At 32.9% G+C, this 20596-nt stretch overlaps 1 protein-coding gene across 5 annotated transcripts in view; it reads right to left on the reverse strand.

Annotated features, from left to right (window-relative positions):
- Window positions 1–20596, reverse strand: part of Ldh (Lactate dehydrogenase) — a 50033-nt gene that overhangs the window by 21217 nt on the left and 8220 nt on the right. For 3 of the 5 annotated variants that reach the window (XM_072527452.1, XM_072527450.1, XM_072527451.1), the window contains exons 1-4: window positions 15309–15460; window positions 3750–3879; window positions 3269–3386; window positions 2603–2950 (exon numbers count right to left, since the gene is read on the reverse strand). In XM_072527452.1, coding sequence (XP_072383553.1) covers window positions 2603–2950; window positions 3269–3386; window positions 3750–3879; window positions 15309–15364 — 652 coding nt within the window. In that variant the 5' untranslated portion in view covers window positions 15365–15460. Of the gene's footprint in view, window positions 1–2602; window positions 2951–3268; window positions 3387–3749; window positions 3880–15288; window positions 15461–20596 lie in introns of those variants that run through there. The other 2 variants (XM_072527455.1, XM_072527453.1) reach the window with 2 other exon arrangements.

A 20596-nucleotide genomic window follows, 5' to 3' on the forward strand; every position in this document is an offset into this window, starting at 1 on the left:
CATCACGGCAAATGGATCTAAAAAGTTAGAACAGCTACGAATTATTTAGAAATGTATAGCTTGTAAATAACATAAAATTACCAATAGAGCAGAGGAGATTCTTACGAATGATACAAGTAGAAAAAAAATATAATTGATGAAAAACTAAGAAAAGTAATGACAGGAGATTCTCATATTATAATAATATTAGAAGGAAATTGTATTTAGTTTATTTCATTAAATTTTCTAAAAACAGTCAGGCATCATCATCCAGCCCTAAAAGTCCACTGCTGAACATAGGCCTCTTCCTCGTGTTTCCAACCCCATCTGTCTTGCGCCACTCTTATTAAGTTTTTATTTTGTCTTCTTAAATCGTCTGCCCATCGTATAGGTGTCAACCGACGCTTCTCTTGTCTTCTCTTGGTCGTCATCCCAATAACCTCTTTGCCCATTACCCAGTCGTCATTCTAGGTATATGTCCTACCCATCTCCATTTTAGTCTGGCTCTCATCACCTTGGTTCTTCCTCACACTCAGTATACGTTTAATTTCTGTAAAGGTTCTTAAGAGAATTATTGGCCATGCTAAAATTGCCTCTATACCACCCAGGGACGCTCATATACACGTTGTAATCTATTTTACAAAAGTCGCTAACGATACCGATATTTAATTTAATTTTTAAAGGAAAATTGGTGTCCACCTATGTTGATTATACTAACATTAGGAAATTTATGTCTGGTAAATAAACAAACTTGTGATTTACTGCAAGATAGTTTAAAACCATGTTCTATAAAACATTTTTGAAGGAGACCACAGACACTATTCAAGTTTTCAATGGATTGCTGATATTTCTTGTGTTCTGTGTGCAAACAGAAATCATCTGCATATTGTACAGTAATAAATGTAATATTAGTAATAGTTATGTTGTGTAGATGTAATGTTTACCTAAATATTAAACAAAATAGCGCTCAAAACGGAGCCCTGAGGTAATCCTTTATTATTAAGTCTAGCTCCCTTCTTCTTCTTCTGGTTCCTATCCGTTTCGGATGTTGGAAATCATATTGGCAATCATGACCTTGCTCGCTGCGGCTCGAAACAGCTCCGTTGAGGTTTTCTTAAACCATGTTCTTAAATTCCGCAGCCATGATATTCTCCTTCTACCGGGTCCTCGCTTACCTTTGACTTTACCTTGCAATATAGACTGCAGCAGGGAGTAACAGTGCTGATTTCTCATAACGTGTCCCAGATATTGCAATTTTATGCGTTTGATCGTAAACACAATCTCTGGTTCCTTCTTCATTTTTTCTAGAACTTCCTTGTTCGTGATCCTTGCTGTCCATGATATTCTCAGCATTCTTCTATAAAGCCACATCTCAAATGCTTCAAGTTTTTTAATAGTGGTGTCTGTAAGCGTCCATGCCTCCGCCCCGTACAACAACATAGAGAAAACATAGCATCTCAAATGTCCCATTTTTGTATCTAGGGATATGTTGTGACTTTTGAAGATGGCGCTCATTTTGTTAAAGACCGTTCTTGCCTTTCCTATGCGGCACTTTATTTCCTGTACATTGCTCCACTGTTCGTTTATAATAGTTCCCAGGAAGCAATACTGTTTTACTCGCTCTATCTGCGTCCCATTAATGTAAAGATGAGCCCCATTTATATTCTCCTTGCTGATAATCATTTGTTTCGTTTTGTGGGTATTAATGTTTAGCTCCCATAAGAGTATAATTATCTTTTAAATAAATTATCCTATTTGTATACAGGTTCACAATGGTAGAAGCGAACTGTGCTGGAATATGAAAAAAATTAATCTTTTTTCTTGGAGAATTGTAAGAGAGACCGAGTCGTAAGCACCTTTGATGTCTAAAAATAAAGCGGGTACATAACTGGTCCTGGAAAAACTTGTCTGAATGTCTACAACAGTTGTTGAGGAATCTAAATAGTTGTTCCATAACCTTTCTTAAAGCCATATTATCGGGTAAAAGATTTTGATCCCTTAGTAACCAATCCAGCCTAATCATGCGTTCGAGAGTCTTCAATATACATGATAATAATGATATAGGTCGGTAAGCTTCAGCTAATTTCAGCTTCACATTTATTCAGCTTTGCATTTTCTCATCCGATTGGGCTCTCTTTAGGAATCCAAGTTTGTTCCAGTAGCAATCGAAGTTTATCCCTTGAGAATCCAAGTTTCTTCCATTTTTGATGCGACCTTTATCCGATTGGGAATCTAAGTTACTCCTCATTTAGTGGCGACCTTTATCCTAAAATGAAATTTGGACTACGATTCCCATTCTACTAAAAGTGTCATTTCACAGACCCCCTAGAGAACATCAAAAACAGTATTTGTAGCAACGCCCACAACAGATCGGTAAGAAAATTTTTAGGAGATATTCCAGCATACCAGATCATCTAGAACTCAATAACACGAAAAGAACTCCACCAGATGTTAATCCCTTGATACCGTAGATATCTGAGATGATTGAATTTTCTCCTTAACTTAGCTGAGCCGTATGACTTAAATATGGATACTGATATAAGTTAAAATTATATTAGTAAGGAGGACCATAGAATATAGAAACTAAAACAATGTAAAAAAATTGGAATACATCTGCACTTACCACTAGTATCACCGTGTTCTCCAATAATCCATCCGTGAACACTGTTGGAGCTGCAGCCCAACCTCTCAGAAATTAAAAACCTAAATCTGGACGTATCGAGGTTGGTTCCGGAACCAAACACCTTGTGTTGTGGCAGCCCTGACAATTTCCAAGCCACGTACGTCAAAATATCACACGGATTGCTGACGATCATTAAAATCGTGTCGGGGGAATACTGCACTAGAGGTGGGATGATATGTTTGAAGATGTCGGTGTTTCTTTGGACTAAATCTAGACGTGATTCACCTTCTTGTTGTCTGGCTCCGGCAGTGACGATGCAAATCTTTGAACCTGCTGAATCTTTGTAATCTAAAAGCAAACAAATATTTTTATTAGCAAGGAAAAGGTATTTAGTTATAGCTGACATTGCCTCATTCGTAAATATATGTCTCCAAAAAGGAAATTAGTCCCAGTCAAAGTTCATAGCATATTTTTTGTATTTTATGCGTATGTTTCGAAGATAAAGTTTTTAGGACCGTCATGAAAATGATTGCCTAGCATTACTTACAAGCAATGAGTGATCTAATTTACCAACATTATATCGATTACTTTTTAAATTTCAAATTAAATATTCTTAAATGCTTTAAAAAATTATTTCAAAAATTAAATTAATTTTAAAATGTTTACCTTTGCTCGCAACAATTTTGGGATTTTTCAAAAACAAAGCTCCATGTTGAAGATCCATTAATTCACCTTTTAGCTTGTCTTCCATTACATCCATTAAGACAACATCATGGGTTATACCCTAAAAATAAAAAAAAAATAAAAAATACACTTTATAGTCTTTAACTGAATAAGTTGAAGAGGAGAATTGTTTGTCTTAAGTTGGTCATTCAGAATTATGTCTGTAGTTTTTAATTTCCATGGATTCGAAAAAAAGATAACTTAGGCCTTTATTTTGAATGTTAAGATTTTGAATGATATACAAACCAATAATTTACTAGATAAACCTGAGGAAATCTTAACGAAAAAAGAACTAAAAAAGGGATAGGAACCAAATACTTCTGACAAATACTCCTGCAGACAATTCAGAAGTAGTATGGCTTAACTAGTCTATAAATAACATAACTAAATATAACACAAAAATATAAATACAAAAAATGCTTACCTGCATCAGCAAACTCACAACAGTAGCCATTCCTACTGCTCCTGTACCAACAACTGTGACCCTACTGGAAGTCTTCTCAATGGATTCCCCCACAGGGGTAAACAGACCTTCTTTGACACTCATTTTGGTGCTGAAAATAAAAAACGAAAATAAAAATTTTATATAAAATAATTTAATCCGCAAAGTTTGACTTTTATGTAAATAATTTAAAACATGGTTTGACGTTTGGGTGTTTACACGACAGAACGGTGTGAGTACTATACCGATTATAATTAATTTTAGTCGAGTTTTGCTTTAGGTAATGAGGTCGTATAACTTTTACCTTGGTACGTGATTTAGTTAAATTTATTTCAGTTAGTATAAAATATTTTAATACAGGATATTTATGCATTGACAAAATAATGAAGCAAAAAATAATATGTGACGAAAAATTTTAGAAATTTTTTGCTTAGGAATTATTTTGTCATAAAGATGTTTTTTAAATGGAAGAAAAACATGGGAAAAAAACAAAGTTCGTAGAATACTTGAAAAGCTGAAAAACAGAAAAGCAACAGGTAAAGACGGGATACCAAACGAATTACTTAAATATTGTGGAGCAGCACGATAAAATAACAGCAGAATGGAGAACGAGCGAACTAATTCTATTATTAAAAAAAGGAGATAAAAACAGCCAGAAAACTACAGAGGTATAAACTTGTTAAATACTATCCTAAAACTTACAACTAAAAATTTTACAAATACTAATAAATGAAAGAATAAGTTTAGCAGATGAACAACAGGGTTTTCGTAGTGGAAGATCGTGTACAGATGCAATATTCGTTATAAAGCAAATTACTGAGAAATTATTAGTATAATAGACCAGCATGTCTGTGTCTGAAAGCGTTTGACAGAGTAGATTCAAAAATGTAATCCATCTTCTGTATAATAGAGAAGTTCCCCTAAATATTATAAAAACTATAGAAAACATCTACCAAAACAATAAAATGGAAGTCAGAATAGATCTACAACTTACAGAACCTATAGAAATAGGCAGCGGAATAATACAAGAGTAGGCATTGAGTCCTATACTCTTCAATTTAATTATGGATGAAATTATCGTTAACAAAGGAAAAGGATACAGAATGAGAAACAAAGAAAGAAAAATACTGTTACGCAGACGACGCAATATTGATAGCACAAGACGAAGATGGCCCTCAGAATAAGGCTAATTATTGTTAGGAGACGTAAGTATTATTGTTAAGTTCCTTAAGAAGTGTTAAGGAGAATGGGCGAGAGAGGTAAATGAAAAATACAATAAAAGAAAGGAAATTGCAATATCTCTGACATGTGATGAGAGGCGAAAGATACAACATCTTAAGACTCATAATTCAAGCAAAATTAGATGGTAGCAGAAGCGTAGGAAGAAGACGCGTTTCCTGGTTGAAGAACCTGAGAGAGTGGTTTGGTTGCAGCTCAAGGCAATTGTTCAGAGCAGCTGCCTCGAAGGTCAGAATAGCCATGATGATTGCCAACATTCGTCGCGGAGATGGCACTTAAAAAAGAAAGATGAAGATATTATGCAAAACTGGTCCAGAGATTTAACATAAAAGCACAAGAATTTAATATGACAATCTCATCTCAGAAAATGAAAATAATAGTAGTTAGAAAAGAACCAACCAGATGTAAAATAGAAATTGATGGCATCAGTATTGAACAAGTAATGGAAACAAAATACCTGGGAATTACACTGTCAGGCTATGGAGACCTGGACAAAGAAGTGAGAGATCAAGTACAAAAAGCAAATAGACTGGATGTTAATAATGACATATGTCTCAGAAACAAGATCCGACACAGTCACAATGCAAAGGCTACTTGAAACGGCAGAGATGAGAGTACTGAGAAGAATTACATGGAATACGCTGAGAGATCAAAAGAGAAGTGAAGACATTAGAAGAAAATGTAACGTACAGTGTACAAATGAATGGAGACAAAATAGAAAAAAGAATGGAGTAACCACACAAGCAGAATGGAGGAGACCCGTGTCGTCAAAATAGGAAGGGATAAGTCACAAATCGGCAGAAGAAGTATCGGACGACCGCGCAAAAATGTAGTGATAATCTTCCATAGAGGTATTAATGCCTACGTAGTAGGTAGATCCGAAAAAGTCACTTAGACGAAGCAAATTGTGACAACGTTGTTCTAAAATGTAACTTTGGGAGTTTCTTGTTTTTTTTAAGTCACTGAACAAGAATATGAAATCATTTTTGCTCCAAAATAGAACAAATACTGTCAAAATTACTATGAAAATTTGTTTTTAATATTTTTTTTGGTTAAACGTGCTAGGTCTTATGTAATTAATGTCTCTTTTAAATTTCGATACAATTATTTATTCCTACCAGTCTTTTCACTAATATACCATTGGAAAAAACTTTAAACATTAAGAGGTAAATTAGTATTCACGCAATCTGATTGTATCAGCTTTCATGCAGATTCTAATACTTTGCACACACAACATATTTATTTCCAACTAGATAACGATTTTTACAAATAAAATTTATCTCCATTATTAAAAGAGAAGGATTTCGAACAAAATATTGTAAACAAATGAGACAAACAACCCACAATATGGTGGAGATATGTAGATAATGTATTTCTAATTTGGCCTCACGGACCAGAAGCATTGGATAAATTTCTGATGGGCATTAAAAATAAAGAAGAATCAATCAAATTCACCATGGAAAATGAAAGCAACAATTCACTTCACTTTTTGGATATGTTAATCACAAAAGAGGACACAGAATATGCAACCAAAGTTTACAGAAAACCAACCCACACCAACAGATATTTAAATTACACTCATAAGAACGGATTCAAGATGACCACAATGCCATATGTAAAGTGCTTATGAGAAAAATTAAAACTGATAAGAAATAAGTACAACATTACAAAAACATTGAAAACAGCTAACACACTGAGATCTATCCTATCCAAAACCAAACGCAACAACACACAAAACTTATCAAAGAACTGCATCTATAAAATACCCTGTAAATGCAACAATTTTACGTAAGAGAAACCGCAAGATCACAATGAAACGACTCTAACTCTTACTGACTGCAAAACTTTGATTGGGTGTGTATTATTACACAAGCGATATGCAACTTTAACGAAATCCACTAATTTTTCTGTGCTTCTTTGTTAACAACACTGTATGAAATAAAAGTCTTTTGTTTGCAACAATGTATTAACAACCGTCTAATTGTTCAATAGTGTCTCCTGTTTTTGTAAATGGACTCTTGGCTAACTATACGGGGAGAATCAAAAGTAACAAAAAGTCTGTTAATATTTTAACAATGTTTATTTACAATTGCGAAACTGCAATATAAAGTGCATTTGTTATATAAATTAAAATGAGGTGTTTTTTTTTGTGTTTTTTAAAATTCCTCTTACTCTTAATGTGCCTTGGTGATCTTGTTGTAGTTCCGCAACTTTTCATGGACTATTAAATGAGAATTATTTCTACGTCGTCCCACAACTCCATTTAAATGCGGGAGGTACAAATCAAAGGGATGGAAATGCCACTAAATGGACGAATTAAGCGATATTAGCATCACTATCGCAATTTCCATCTCCTTTTACGGCCGTGATGTGTCAACACCGGAAAGAGAATCATGATCTGGCTTCTGAAGCTACCACAAGCCACAAGTGAGGTGTTCACAATTCTTCGCGGCCAAAAGCCATCCCCATAGTAAAGTACAAAGTTATATACATTATATTGTTTCTATACACAAGTACTAGTGTAAAATTGTTATATTATTATACAATTATGCGTTATTCGCTGCGTGCGTGACTGACGCGACACCTACCGCCTTCATCTGACAGTTTTGGACCTACCAATTTTCAGGTTAAACATATGACATTAATGACATATGTTTGACATTGTTAAATACAGGCGAAATTGACAATTATTAATAATTAACTTTTTAATTATATTTTTTCAGTTTATGTACAAAATAAATGTAGTATTAAAAGCTGGGTTTCTCAAAATTCATCATAATATATCTTTTTAAGCCCAAACGGAAAAGGAAAGTTAAAAATCTAGTACTGGCAAATCAAGTTTTTCACGTGAAAGAGCATATAATTAAAAACAGTAATAGTAAAAGTTATGATATAAAAGCTAAAGTCATCAGGCAGTCTGCAGTTAGCTTGAAGCCTTATAAAATATCATTTAAGGTAAATTATTTAAATATTTCAATTGGATAAAAATGAGGTTACGTGATATTTCCTTTTTCATATTAATAGCACGGATATATCTTTTTCTTTTCTCTAATTTATATGTAATCTTTGGGAACCTATAAAAACTACACTTACTATTTTTGCTATTATTAGCACAACTAAATACGCAACATGTATTTGCACATTTTTGATAAAATTTATGCGTAAAAAGATAGTGTCCAATTTTGTCATATTTCGCCGCTACGCACGCTGGCATCGTTTCAAGGTACCCCTACCATGGTCACGCACGGAGCGAATAAGTTTACAATTATTTGTTTCTGAACTGTTCATTATATTGTGTAGCGTTTTTTGAACATTCTAATCGTTTGAGAACATCTTGCGTTTATTTACCAAGTATTAACTTTATCGTGTCTATTAAATTTTTCTAATTTCACTATTATTCAAATATGTATCAATGATTTTATTTTGATGTGCTTCCATTAATAATCGTACCAATTTCATTATTATTCGTATACATATATCACTGATTCTATTTTTGATTTGCTTTTATGAATAATGTTAATTTAATTATTATTCGTATGTTTATCGCTGATTAATTAATTGGGCTTTTATGGATAATTAATTTATCCAAACATTTTAAACATTTATTAACAGTCTTATATTTCCATGATTTTTATGTGTAACTGAAAATCTTACCTTTTCTTTATTGACCATAGAATATTCTGTTGGTTAATTATCGCTTTGTAAAACCATCTTTGTTAATATTCTTAACTTGAAATAAATATTTTATATTTAATTATAATTTTGTAGAAATTAATAAGTTAGAATTAACTGTGTATGTGATTTTGAACTCTTTTTTTATTTTAATAACCGAGCAATCGGTTAAAGGAGAGTCAAAGGAGAGGAAATGTGATGTCCTTATAATTATGTTATATAGACGACATCGCATATGCAGAAAACAATAGATCTACAATCTAAAAAGGTTATTTGATCTTTGTTTCTCAGTGTATTTATTGACACAAATAATTTTGTTGTAAACAATTTATTATCCGCGTGTCCTACGTATTAACAGTATTATATAGTTCTAGTATAACATAGATAAAGTTTAATCAAATTTTTGGATTAAATGATTATAATATGCAATATCAGTTAATACGAAAACAAATATTCTTACTGTGCATATCTAAAAATGCATTGACATTATCATCAAAATACTAAAAAATATGATATGCAATAAAAATTCCTGTTAATTATATTATTAATATTAATAATAATATATGGGGAGCAAAATGTAAAGTAAACAATAAAAACAGGAAGAAAATGTAAGTAAATACAGTATAGCCCAAAATAAACAGTTGTAGTAAATTGGGGTGGCTAGCTGTAATAATTTAGGATTGAAGCTGTAAATAAATCTAATAATCCCCTCTAATGAATTGTCTCCACTCTAATAAAGACTGTCACCATTGTAGAAGACGTCTGTCTCAATATCCTTATCAATGCATCTACAATTCTTAGGGGATACTTATCCCCGCGAGCGGGGCAAGGCTTACTGGTTCCACTAGTCTGGACTGACTGGTTCCGCCCTCGCGGATTTACAAGAGGGTAGGGAAATTTTTGGAAGGAAGGGGATTAAGGACTTCTCGGTCTCAGGTCCTGTAAAGAGTGAGAGGCTATGGGCTTACGTTAGAAGCCGGAGCACTGCATAAGCGAAATGTGTATCTCTTCTAGTCTCTACCTGTAACGGCCAGGAATAACAAAAAAAAATTTCGAGTTTACAATGTATTAAATAGACTGTACACTACAAAATATCAGTTATGACCAATAATGTTCGATCAGGCGCGAAGGGAGACGAGAAGAGACAAAGCAAGGAATTAAAGGTCGGACAATTCCGTATCATTAGATATACCTTGGGTTAGTATATAGATCTTAGTTACCTTAGCGTATTTAGGCTCTAGCTAATGAATACGCCTCCAGTCCTACACGGATTCGAGATCGCGAACTTTCGAATCTCCAGTTGCCGGCACTTATACGTCACACTATCCCGTCGAGTTAAATAGCGCGTTCACTGGCTGCGTATCGTCCGATCTCCACACTTCTGGCGTGGAGCGCTGTAGAGTGCCAACTTCCCACTAGTCCCCGCTGGCGTGGGGCCACTCTCGGGCGCCGCGCTCTTAGTGCCCGCTGGCCCGCTTCGTTCCGTTTTTATCTATTGCCAACTCGTACCTTAGATTCTTTTTGTCACGCCCGAAGTGGAGATTTGTTTCTACGTTTTCGCTGATTATGCCATCTATTCCATGTGTTAAACTGGATCACGCTATGTAAAACTTCTTAGTCAGCTCAATTCTTATCACTTGTTTAACAATTCGTACCTTGTATTAATTTCCAACAAGGTCTAAGTGTCGTAATTTTTTAAACATTCAGGCTTGTGTTAAACTGGGTCAATTGTTTTGTTTTTAATTTGAAATGTATACGTTAAACTGTGTCGAATTTATTCTTTATTAATTTGGAATATATAATAATTACTTAAATAATTATTACTCTTTACTAGGCTACTTATCTCTTAATTTTTCCTTCTTTACTTCCTTGCTATGTTTACATTACACAGTACTGAACCCGTAATTATTTTACTGTTTTAAGAAATACATATTATTGACACTTTATTACATGTTCTAAACGTACTCCTCCTCGCTCAAGACAGACTTTCTACCGATGTTCCAAGTTTTTCGTCATATAATGGAATAAGGGTTGTCTCACGTCCTCGAAGAAGGATCTAACTGTATCCTTTAATTCCTCGATGGTTTGTGGCGCTTGTTTAAAAACGGCAGCTTTAGCACTGTCACAAATGTATGCGTCTGGAGATGTGAAATCTGGAGAATATGAAGGGTAAGGAAAGTCAGTAAATCGTGAACTAAATCTGTCATATCAGTAGTATGGCAAGTTGTCCCGTCCTGCTGAAAAAATTGGTTTTGAAATTGAATTGATGTAGATCAGGTATAAAGCACTTTAAAATTTGTATGTATCTCTGTCGATTAAGTATGATTTGCCTACCATTTTCTTAGATAGAGTAGGGACCAGTGATTTCGTGTCCCGAAACTGCACACAAGACACTCACTTTTGTACTATGTAAAGAAACTTCTTGAACTTCATCTGGTCTGGCAAAGTCCAGAAATCGGTTTGTGCGAAGATTTACATGGCCCGACAAATGAAAATGTGCTTCATCTGAAAACCATACATTTTTCAAAAATTCAGGATTTTCATACCGTATCGAAAGAATTCTGGCGCAATATTGTACTCTATCGCGATATTTTGAGAATGAAATTGTTGATGTACCTGAATCACGATGTAAAGTTGTTCTTGTCTGGCTAGCTTTTGAATTTTCCAAGATTCAGCCAAAAGCATGTTCATGGTTATTGTTATGGGACTCTTGAGTTTTCTTTTCGTTGGCACAATACATTATCCATATTTCTGAGATTTTCAATAACCTTCAAAATTACAGCATTACTTGGAGAATGTTTATTAAACCGTTGTGAGCATTGATCACACACGTATCGGACCATTACGTCGGCCGATTCCGTATGAGCTAAAATAATATTCCACCAAAAACGCTTTCTCCTCTTTACTTAACACCATTTTTAACAATTAGTCCTTACTAATGAATTGTTTCAGGATTACTTGACAGGTATATACTAGTTAATTTGGGTATATCAGCGCGCTCAAAGATAGACCTATGTTTCAGTTTCAGTACTGTTTATTTCGGGCTATACTGTATAATGAAAATAAATATTGAAATATTATTTTCGTTATATTTTTATATTGACTTTCAGAATAGCCTTTTTCATAGTTCGTTGAGCAAACACATAGAAAACATAGTAAAGAAAGTAAACTTAAGTGGTAACAGACCGGTCACTATTATAGCGTAACAACCCTCGAAAATTTGAACACAAACTGTTGGTTTGTCTTGTTGGAGAAACCGACATAATAGCCCAGTCAAATAAAATTTTAATACACATAACGAAGATCCACAAGGAAACTAAATAATTCCTGTAGTTGGCTGTATACCATGTATCACAAAAAATATATTTAAAAATTTCTTTATAAAAGATATAATATTAAAAACCCTATCAGGCTACATCACAGAACGGTTTCGGAATTAATACTCCATCATCAATGCTATCTGAATGTACATGTTAAAAGCCACTAAATACATAGGTAAAAACGTACTCTAGATACTGTCTCAGGTTACAGAAGAACATGAATTCTGTCTCAGATTACAGGACATGGTTGGAGGAGCTGAAGAACAGACTCAAAAATGGAAGGTTATACTGAGCTATATAATCTTGGATGACCTAATATAGAGAAACAAACACTGAAGTAAAATCACCTAGTGCTGCAGGTTGGAGATCAGGAGAATGAAGTAGTAATCCACTCCCTACAGAAAGTAGCACTTACTAGTAAACATAATCAAATCATTACAAAAGATGGAATAAACAGTAAGCAAAATTGGCAGCGAAAACGTATTGCGTAGTTAGGAACATGAAATATACAGGGAATTAAAAACAAGCGTTTAGTAGCAAAAGATATGGAACATATAGATATAATGAAGTGAACACTAAGGACTTCGAGAAGGGAGAGAATTAGAAATCAAGAAACGCATAGGAATATAAGGCACAATACTGGATGACATACAATGAAAGCAGTATGTATGGATGCTCAAATTGACACTTACAGGAAGACAAAAGGGAGAAAGAAAAAAACAAATGGAGGGGATAAGGTAGTCAATGAGCTCCACAGCACGTACAAAGAAAGAAGGAAAACATACAAGATTGAAAATTTGCAGTCTCCAAAACAATTTTAAATATAAAATACAAACATATTAAGACAAGGAAAGGAAATTCTATAAGAAACATTCCTCATTTTGGATATTTTCAATTAAAATTACTTAGTATAAAAATTATCTGATTACCTGTTTAAAACACTTTAAAAGATTAGGCCATTTTTTGTGGCTTATATACTCGTAGTTACAAATTATATTATTATTAATAATAACTATCTGTTTCGCATTTAACAAATTGATCAATAAATAAATGACCCAGGGGTCATAAAATTTTCCGACTATTAAAAAAGCTGATAAAAGAAACCAGCATATAAGTAGGTAGACATCTTAGCCGTCACCTAAATTTCCACTTCGATTGGTTATTATTAAAGTAATTAAAAAACAATTTCGCTATAGAATCCTAAATAATGTAGCAATTTATAGAAAAAACAAAAAAAATAAAATGAAAAATAAATAGTAAGAAACATTCCAAAAACGTCAAAAATATCTGCTAATTAAAATAAATAGCCAATAAATTGTAGAACAAAAAGGAAAATCGTGATAAATAATATTGTAACAAAAGTCAACATATTTTCGATACTTCCTATATGTTTGGCTTATTAGTTTATAAAATTTGAAATATTTTACAATATTTAAAATTTTTTCAAAACAATTCGTAAATTAAAATCAATAAGTATCTCTAAAGCGAGTGATTGCTTAAAGTTGCCATAAGAAAAAATGTAGTAGACTGCTCGGATTTGTAGGTTTTGATAGTACTTTGATATTTCTGATTTAATATAGTGCAGTAGCTGGTTGTGCTTGTAATTATCATATTTAATTAGAAATATTTGTATTTTACTTAGGTATTATATACCGTTAAAACAGGACATACTTATCGTTTGTGCTAAAATTAATTTTGACTATTTTTTACATTTTCCCTTTCCGGGGACCCTCCCTCTTATCGCCTGCTTGCATTGATAACCGATGTAGAATAGCTTTTGTAATTACTATTGTTATTGTTAGAATTATTGATACTAAAAGATTTTTATAAAAACGGAGTTAAATCTAAAATTAACGAAGTATACAGATCAAAGTTTATTTAACAAATATAGAAACCTTAAAATATAGCAACTTTTTTTTAAATGAAAGCCTTCTCATTATTACACTTCTAATTTGACGGAATATTAATTACACAACACAACAATTAACAAGGAATCACTTAAAAACTTGTACACTTAATTCATTTTCTACTTCTTCCGCATTTTTTGCGTCACTATCATCATTCAATTCAATAATTTCCACAATTAATGTGGAAGTGCCTCATCTTCTTATAATATTCATCAACTTTACGCAATATTTTTAACCACATTGTCCCACGGCGTCACATCACTATTCAAAATAGTTAAATTACGGCAAACAACACTCTACACTCTATTAACGAACTGCTTCCCAACTAAAATACTTCGCACATGCACCCGGTCGATTGTAAAAAAAATGGGATGAAACTTTGCCGCATTTAAAGCATTTAACAATATATGTACCGCGACTATATTAATATCGATATGTATTAGGGTTTCAAGTATACCAAAAAGGTATAACTGTAGTAGCAGTATTAAATAATGATCCCAATCAAAGTATTTAGTAGTCATGTATATGGAGATCAAAATAGTCAGGTTTCTGTGTAAACTTAAGATTTTTATTGTTTGAGTAGTCTACTTATAATTTCATTATATGATAATTCTAATCAAAGAACAGTTTCGTCGCTTTTCATGCTCTAGAACATGGTTTGTCTAGTCTCGTTACTAAATTACTCAGATATATCCTCCAACCTCAACACTGTTGTTGTGTCTATAAGAGAAAACCTAAAGACTGTAGAAGTCATACTTTACAAAAAATTATGGACACAAAACAGGATTAAAGAGGACAACATATATATGCAGCAAAAAAAGGGAAGCTTAAGAACGATCGAGGGAAAGAAATGACTAGGAAGGAAAAGACTATCGAAGCTAAGAAACATCCGACAATGGAAAGGGCTAAATTTTGAACAGCTAATAAGAACAGCTGAAGACAAAGAAGAGTTTTCAATTGTGGTAGCCAACCTCCATTGGGCAAGGAGCACTTTAAGAAGAAGAATAATGAAAGAAGAAAATACAGAAAAAGTAATGGCATAAAATTTAAAATCCTCTGGTCTCTATTGAAAAATAAAACCTTAAGAATGAAATGTATTCTGGTATAGGTACTAATAAGTTGATAAAGAAAAAAACCCTTTGGTATCGCAAAATATTACAAAACTACTTGAACTACGAACATTTTAAAAATCTTAAAATATAATACTGTACAAGGTTAGACCTCATAAATTTTAAGTTTTTTGTAAGTATTAACAATAAATAGCTAAGCGGTAAAGCTGTGGGCTACGTAGGCACATAAAAGGTAACAAGTCATCTAAAAGTGTTACTTAAACGATGTAGGTAAAATTCTAGTTGGAACTAAAGCAGATAAAACATAATTTACCGTTTAAGAATATAACTAACCACAAACCACGCCACACCAACTTCTTATTTGCAAAAATCAATTTGCGTATATACATGTTATTATGTATTTTCCACAACAAATTTGGTTTTAGCGGTAAATGTATCACTGCTGATAATGAACTGATAAAAGCATAAAAATGTACCAATAAAACATTTTGATTGACATATGTTGCATATGTCAATAAAAGTCTCTAAGCAGCCAATCAACAAAGTCAATACATAACAGACTCTTAAACAGAAATAAAAAATTATTCATTTTATCTCCTTCTCTATATTTGTTTTTGTTGATTACAAGTAGAACTTTGATAATATCGATTTATGAATAACACAATAACTACAATATAATATTTTGTACGTGAACAAAAATAAAAAGAAAAAGCTGCAATAATGTCAAAAGTCCCTCATTTCGGGAGCAACAACTAACTTTCACAAAGGAAGTCACAGACCACTAATAACTAGAAAGATACTAACTATAAGAGGTAGGTGATTTGGGAAGGAAGCTACAGCTATTTGATAAAAGGAACCCAAAAATGATAAAAAAAATCATCAAGTATTAGGACTTCAGATCAACAACCGAAAAACAGAAATAATGATCATAAACAATCAAATAATCTACCGCACATACACCAAATTTAGATTTCGAAGTAGTAGACAGATTTATATACGAGTACTTGGGCTCCCTAATAACCAACAATGGTGATAGCTCCTCAGAAATCAAGCTTAGACTAGCAATGACGAAAACTGCAACAAGTAAATTAATTAAAATATGGAAGGACCGAACAACAACAAGAAATACTAAGCTGAGGTAGGTCAATGCCCTTATTTTCCCATTGCTACATACGCAGCTGAAACATGGACTCTTAAAAAAATCGATAGAAGTAAGATCGAAGCCTTCGAAATGTCAGTCTACGCGTGTCTTGGACAGAACATAGCATCAATCTGTCAATTCTGAAGAGCTTAGTCTAAGAAATAGGCTATTAAAAAAAAATAAACCGATCATACCTAAATTACTTCGGCCAAATAGTCTGAAGAAAGGGAACTATGAAACTATTTATAGTAAAAGGAAAGATAGTCGGCCGAAGACCAAGAGGAAGATCTCCAACACGATGGGCAGACCAAATGAAAACTCTGACAGTCCGTATGGCACAAAATGAAACTGAATACAACAAAATGGAAGCAGAAGAACAAAATAGGCAAAATGGATACAATGGAAGCCAGATTGAAAAAAGACATGCCAAAACATGAGTATACTTTTTGATGACGATAAGAATCGACCAGTAGGGAAGTCGACTGTTATAGTAATAAAGAAAAACAAAATCATGAATTAAAGACCTACCTTGTTCGCATAGTAATTTGTTTAGTAAATTTTATTGATCACATATTTTTTAATCACATAATAATTATGATGGAACGATTTTTTCTCGTTAGTAATCGTGACTTTACCAGTTTATAATATAATATTTAGTATTTTTTATCTCTTGGTAAATTTGTTTATAAAAAATTTCTATTAAAAAGCAAAGTTATTCTGTCATTTCAGATCGATGCATAATCGGAAAACCTAATGTTAACATTAAACGTACAACAAACGTACATCAAAAATAAAATAAGATGATAAAATCATTTAAGCAACTTTTTTCTAAAAATTTTTTATATGAAAATCCTTTTATTTTTTAGGTAATAAATAGGTACTTAGTATTTTAGATGGAAAGGTATGGAAGAAAGCATGAAAGTTCTTCCTTTATAAAAAGTGTTCTTTTACCACAGGTTTCACTCTACATTTAGGCCTCAGCAGGCAGCGATAAAACGTCAGGGCCGATAGATTATCTATATATAAAGTGTATCAATTTTTGAAAAAGGAGCAAGAAAAAAAACAAACACGTAATCTTCTGTTTTGAATATGGTTATTAAGCCACTGAAGTTTCTAAAAGCAGCGTCCAAAGAATTATTAAAGAAGAAAAGAGAGTTTCAGATTTTTCATCTCCTTCAGGCAGTTCGCGAAACCTCTTTAAATCGCCAGAAAAAAAAATCAATCAGCCAAAGCCAAAAGCAAATGTCGATGTTTATGAGGAAGAAATTATAAGAAACACACAACGATTAGAGTAGGTCTACAATGTCAGCTGTTTACAACGATGTTAAGGATGATATCAATGATGATTCCAAGGAAAATTATCGTCGTTCAGAAAAGTGGTCAAGAAATTAGGTTTTAAATGGCAAAAACCAAGGACAGCAGAAAAATACTGATGGAAAAAATGGATATTCGAGGCAAAAGAACAGACTATCTAAGAAAAATAAAAAAAATATAAAGCAGAGGGTTATGATACTATCTATACTAATGAAATATATCTCCACAGCAGTTTTACATCTAATTCATAGGATGATGGTTCAAACAACTATTTAAAGGCTCCTGTTACCAAAGGTCAGAGATTAATTATTGTACATCCAGTAGGAAAAAGGGTTTTGTTCCAAATTGTCTCCTAATCTTCAAATCTGGTCAGCGTACTGGAGATTATCACAACGATATGATCCACGACTGTTTGACATTAATGTAAGATAGGCTTAACGTAAACCTGGTAACTATGTCAAATATGTCAATGTCAAGTCAACACCACTTCCCAACGGGGACAATGGGCGACATGATCATGTTGTAATGTATGAATATTATTAATATATGTTCAGCCAATACAGTAGTTTATTTGAGACCTTATTAACATACTTTAAACATGGCGCAGTCAATTTATGGAATCTACGTGTCCAAGGATAAAGTTAAGTGCTAAGTTTATTAAAAAGAAAAATTTAAGTGTTCCCAAAATGGCAAGCATGGTCAATGAAATAGGTTATGTTAAGTTACCCCAAGATTTCGACCTCCAGGGTCAGAGTGCCGCTTCTGAATGGAAATTTTGGAAAATTTCATTCGAAGATTATTTAGTAGCAACAGGACAACACGACGCTGTAGATCAGGTGAAATTATCCATCCTGCGAAATATTATTGGCCATGAATCAGCACGGATTATGGCTACTTTTGTTATCCCTGATGAAGAACTAAATAAGTATGAATTCACAATGCAGCTGTTAGATAAGTATGTGAACCCAAGAGTTAACGAATGCTTTGAGAGGTACAACTTTATAAAACGAGTACAAGAAGATGGGGAGACATTTGAACATTTTTTGACAGAGTGCAGACATTTGGTTAGAAGTTGCAATTACAATGCCCTAGATCCCGATGAGTCATGTGAAGACAAGGCATTAAGAGACAAAATTGTTATGGGAATTAGGGATCCGACCACACGAGAAGCCCTCCTGCGAATAGACAAATTAAGTTTAAATAAAGCTATAGAATTCTGCAGAACAAGTGAGCAAAGTAGGTCTCAAAATTTACAGTTTCAATATAACACAGGAAATATTAATCATACACAGAAGATAGAGAAAAAGAAATAGGATAGTTAGAAGAAACACAAGACACATAAGACCATCACATACAAAATCAGATGTAGCAGACATGTATCTTGAACCTGAGTTGTATCCACACACAAACCCAAATAGTTATAAGGATAATGATAACAATGATTTAAATAATGTATGTATTCAGGATAATGATTTAACAAATTTGTTTAATGAACATAGGAATACTGATATTGTAAGTCCTCATTATAGCTGCTCAAAAAATAATGATAGTAAGAAATGTAATGTTTCAAAATTCGGACGTACAATTAAACCTAGGGTATGCCTTAATCTTTAAGGGGAAGGTGTTTGACATTAATGTAAGATAGGCTTAACGTAAACCTGGTAACTATGTCAAATATGTCAATGTCAATTCAACACCACTTCCCAACGGGGACAATGGGCGACATGATCATGTTGTAATGTATGAATATGATTAATATATGTTCAGCCAATACAGTAGTTTAATTGAGACCTTATTAACATACTTTAAACAACGACAACTTTACAAAATGGCTTCAAGAAAAGTGAATGCTCAAGAAAACCGTGCTTGTATTGAACAACGCATCCTAGGAATCAAGCAGTAATGGCCATTGTTTGTTTTAAAAACGAAAGATGTTGAATATACAGTATGAAACAGTGCATAAAACTTACAATGAATTGTTATTTTTGGAAATTTGTATATAGAGTGGCCACTTTTTTTGCCGGTCAGTGTAGTTGATAACGATAACTACACACAACGACAAAAACCAAAAAGTACTGGAAACAAAATAAATGAAAATAATTTGGGACTGGGTCATACCAATAACAATCCCCTTCACAAACATGTCTTGTTTAAGTATCTCCCACTAAGCGATGACTCGTCACGACCCTTTATTTCTGTTAAAATTATTTATTTATTGATTCTTGCGAGTGGACCAGATCTTAGAACGGAAGAACATGAGTATGATAATTTTTTGTTGTTGGAACTCGGAATTCTGGTAGAGCAGTTTCCACGCTGTGGTCTATTGAGACTCAGCTTGAAGATTCATCTTATTGGTTAAAATAAAAAAAATATTAAAAAATAAAGCCGATCATGCTGAAAAATTGACATGCTAACTAACAAAGTTGAAAAACGGAAAAAGCTGCAGGCTCCGAGAATATACCGGTTGAGTAAGAACGCAGGGGAGACTTTACATAGACAATTACACAAACACTTATAGAAAATATCAACAAAATGGCACAAAAGTAATAATCATTATTCATAAAAAAGGAAACAAAACCAAGTGTTCCAACTTTATGCAGAGGAATCTCCCTGCTTAATCTGGACGTACAAAATCTTAGCGAATAGCCTATTAAGTAGACTAAACCTTTAGTAGAAAATTTTGTAGGGGAATACAAGGCCAGATTCAGCAAAACTAGATCGACCAAAGATCAGGTGTTTACTCTTAAGGATGGGAATCAAATAGTATTATTACAAGAATTAGTATTAAACTCAACAGTCTTTCGGGTTGAACCGAGTGAATTATCATTATTCCAAAAAAATAAAAACTACTCTTACTAACAATGGTATTTGTGTTTTGTGTTCCAAATAACAGGAATTAAAACTATGCATCTTATTTAAAAAAAAAACTTGTTTCAAGGGATATATTTAGAAATTTATAACAGTTTCACTGATGTATCAATTTAAAAAATATAAAAATACACGATTCTAATATTAGAAGTAAACCAACCATTGGTGACAATCGAAGTTTTTTTTAACTCGCGGATTGGGCTGTGTTAATAATTTTATTATAATTTTGTATTATTATAATAAGTATTATTCATTGCGATTTATGTACTTACTGCAATATAAAGATCTATTTTAAAAG

This window comes from Diabrotica undecimpunctata, chromosome 3, assembly GCF_040954645.1.
Source record: "Diabrotica undecimpunctata isolate CICGRU chromosome 3, icDiaUnde3, whole genome shotgun sequence".
In the NCBI taxonomy this organism is placed as follows: domain Eukaryota; kingdom Metazoa; phylum Arthropoda; class Insecta; order Coleoptera; family Chrysomelidae; genus Diabrotica; species Diabrotica undecimpunctata.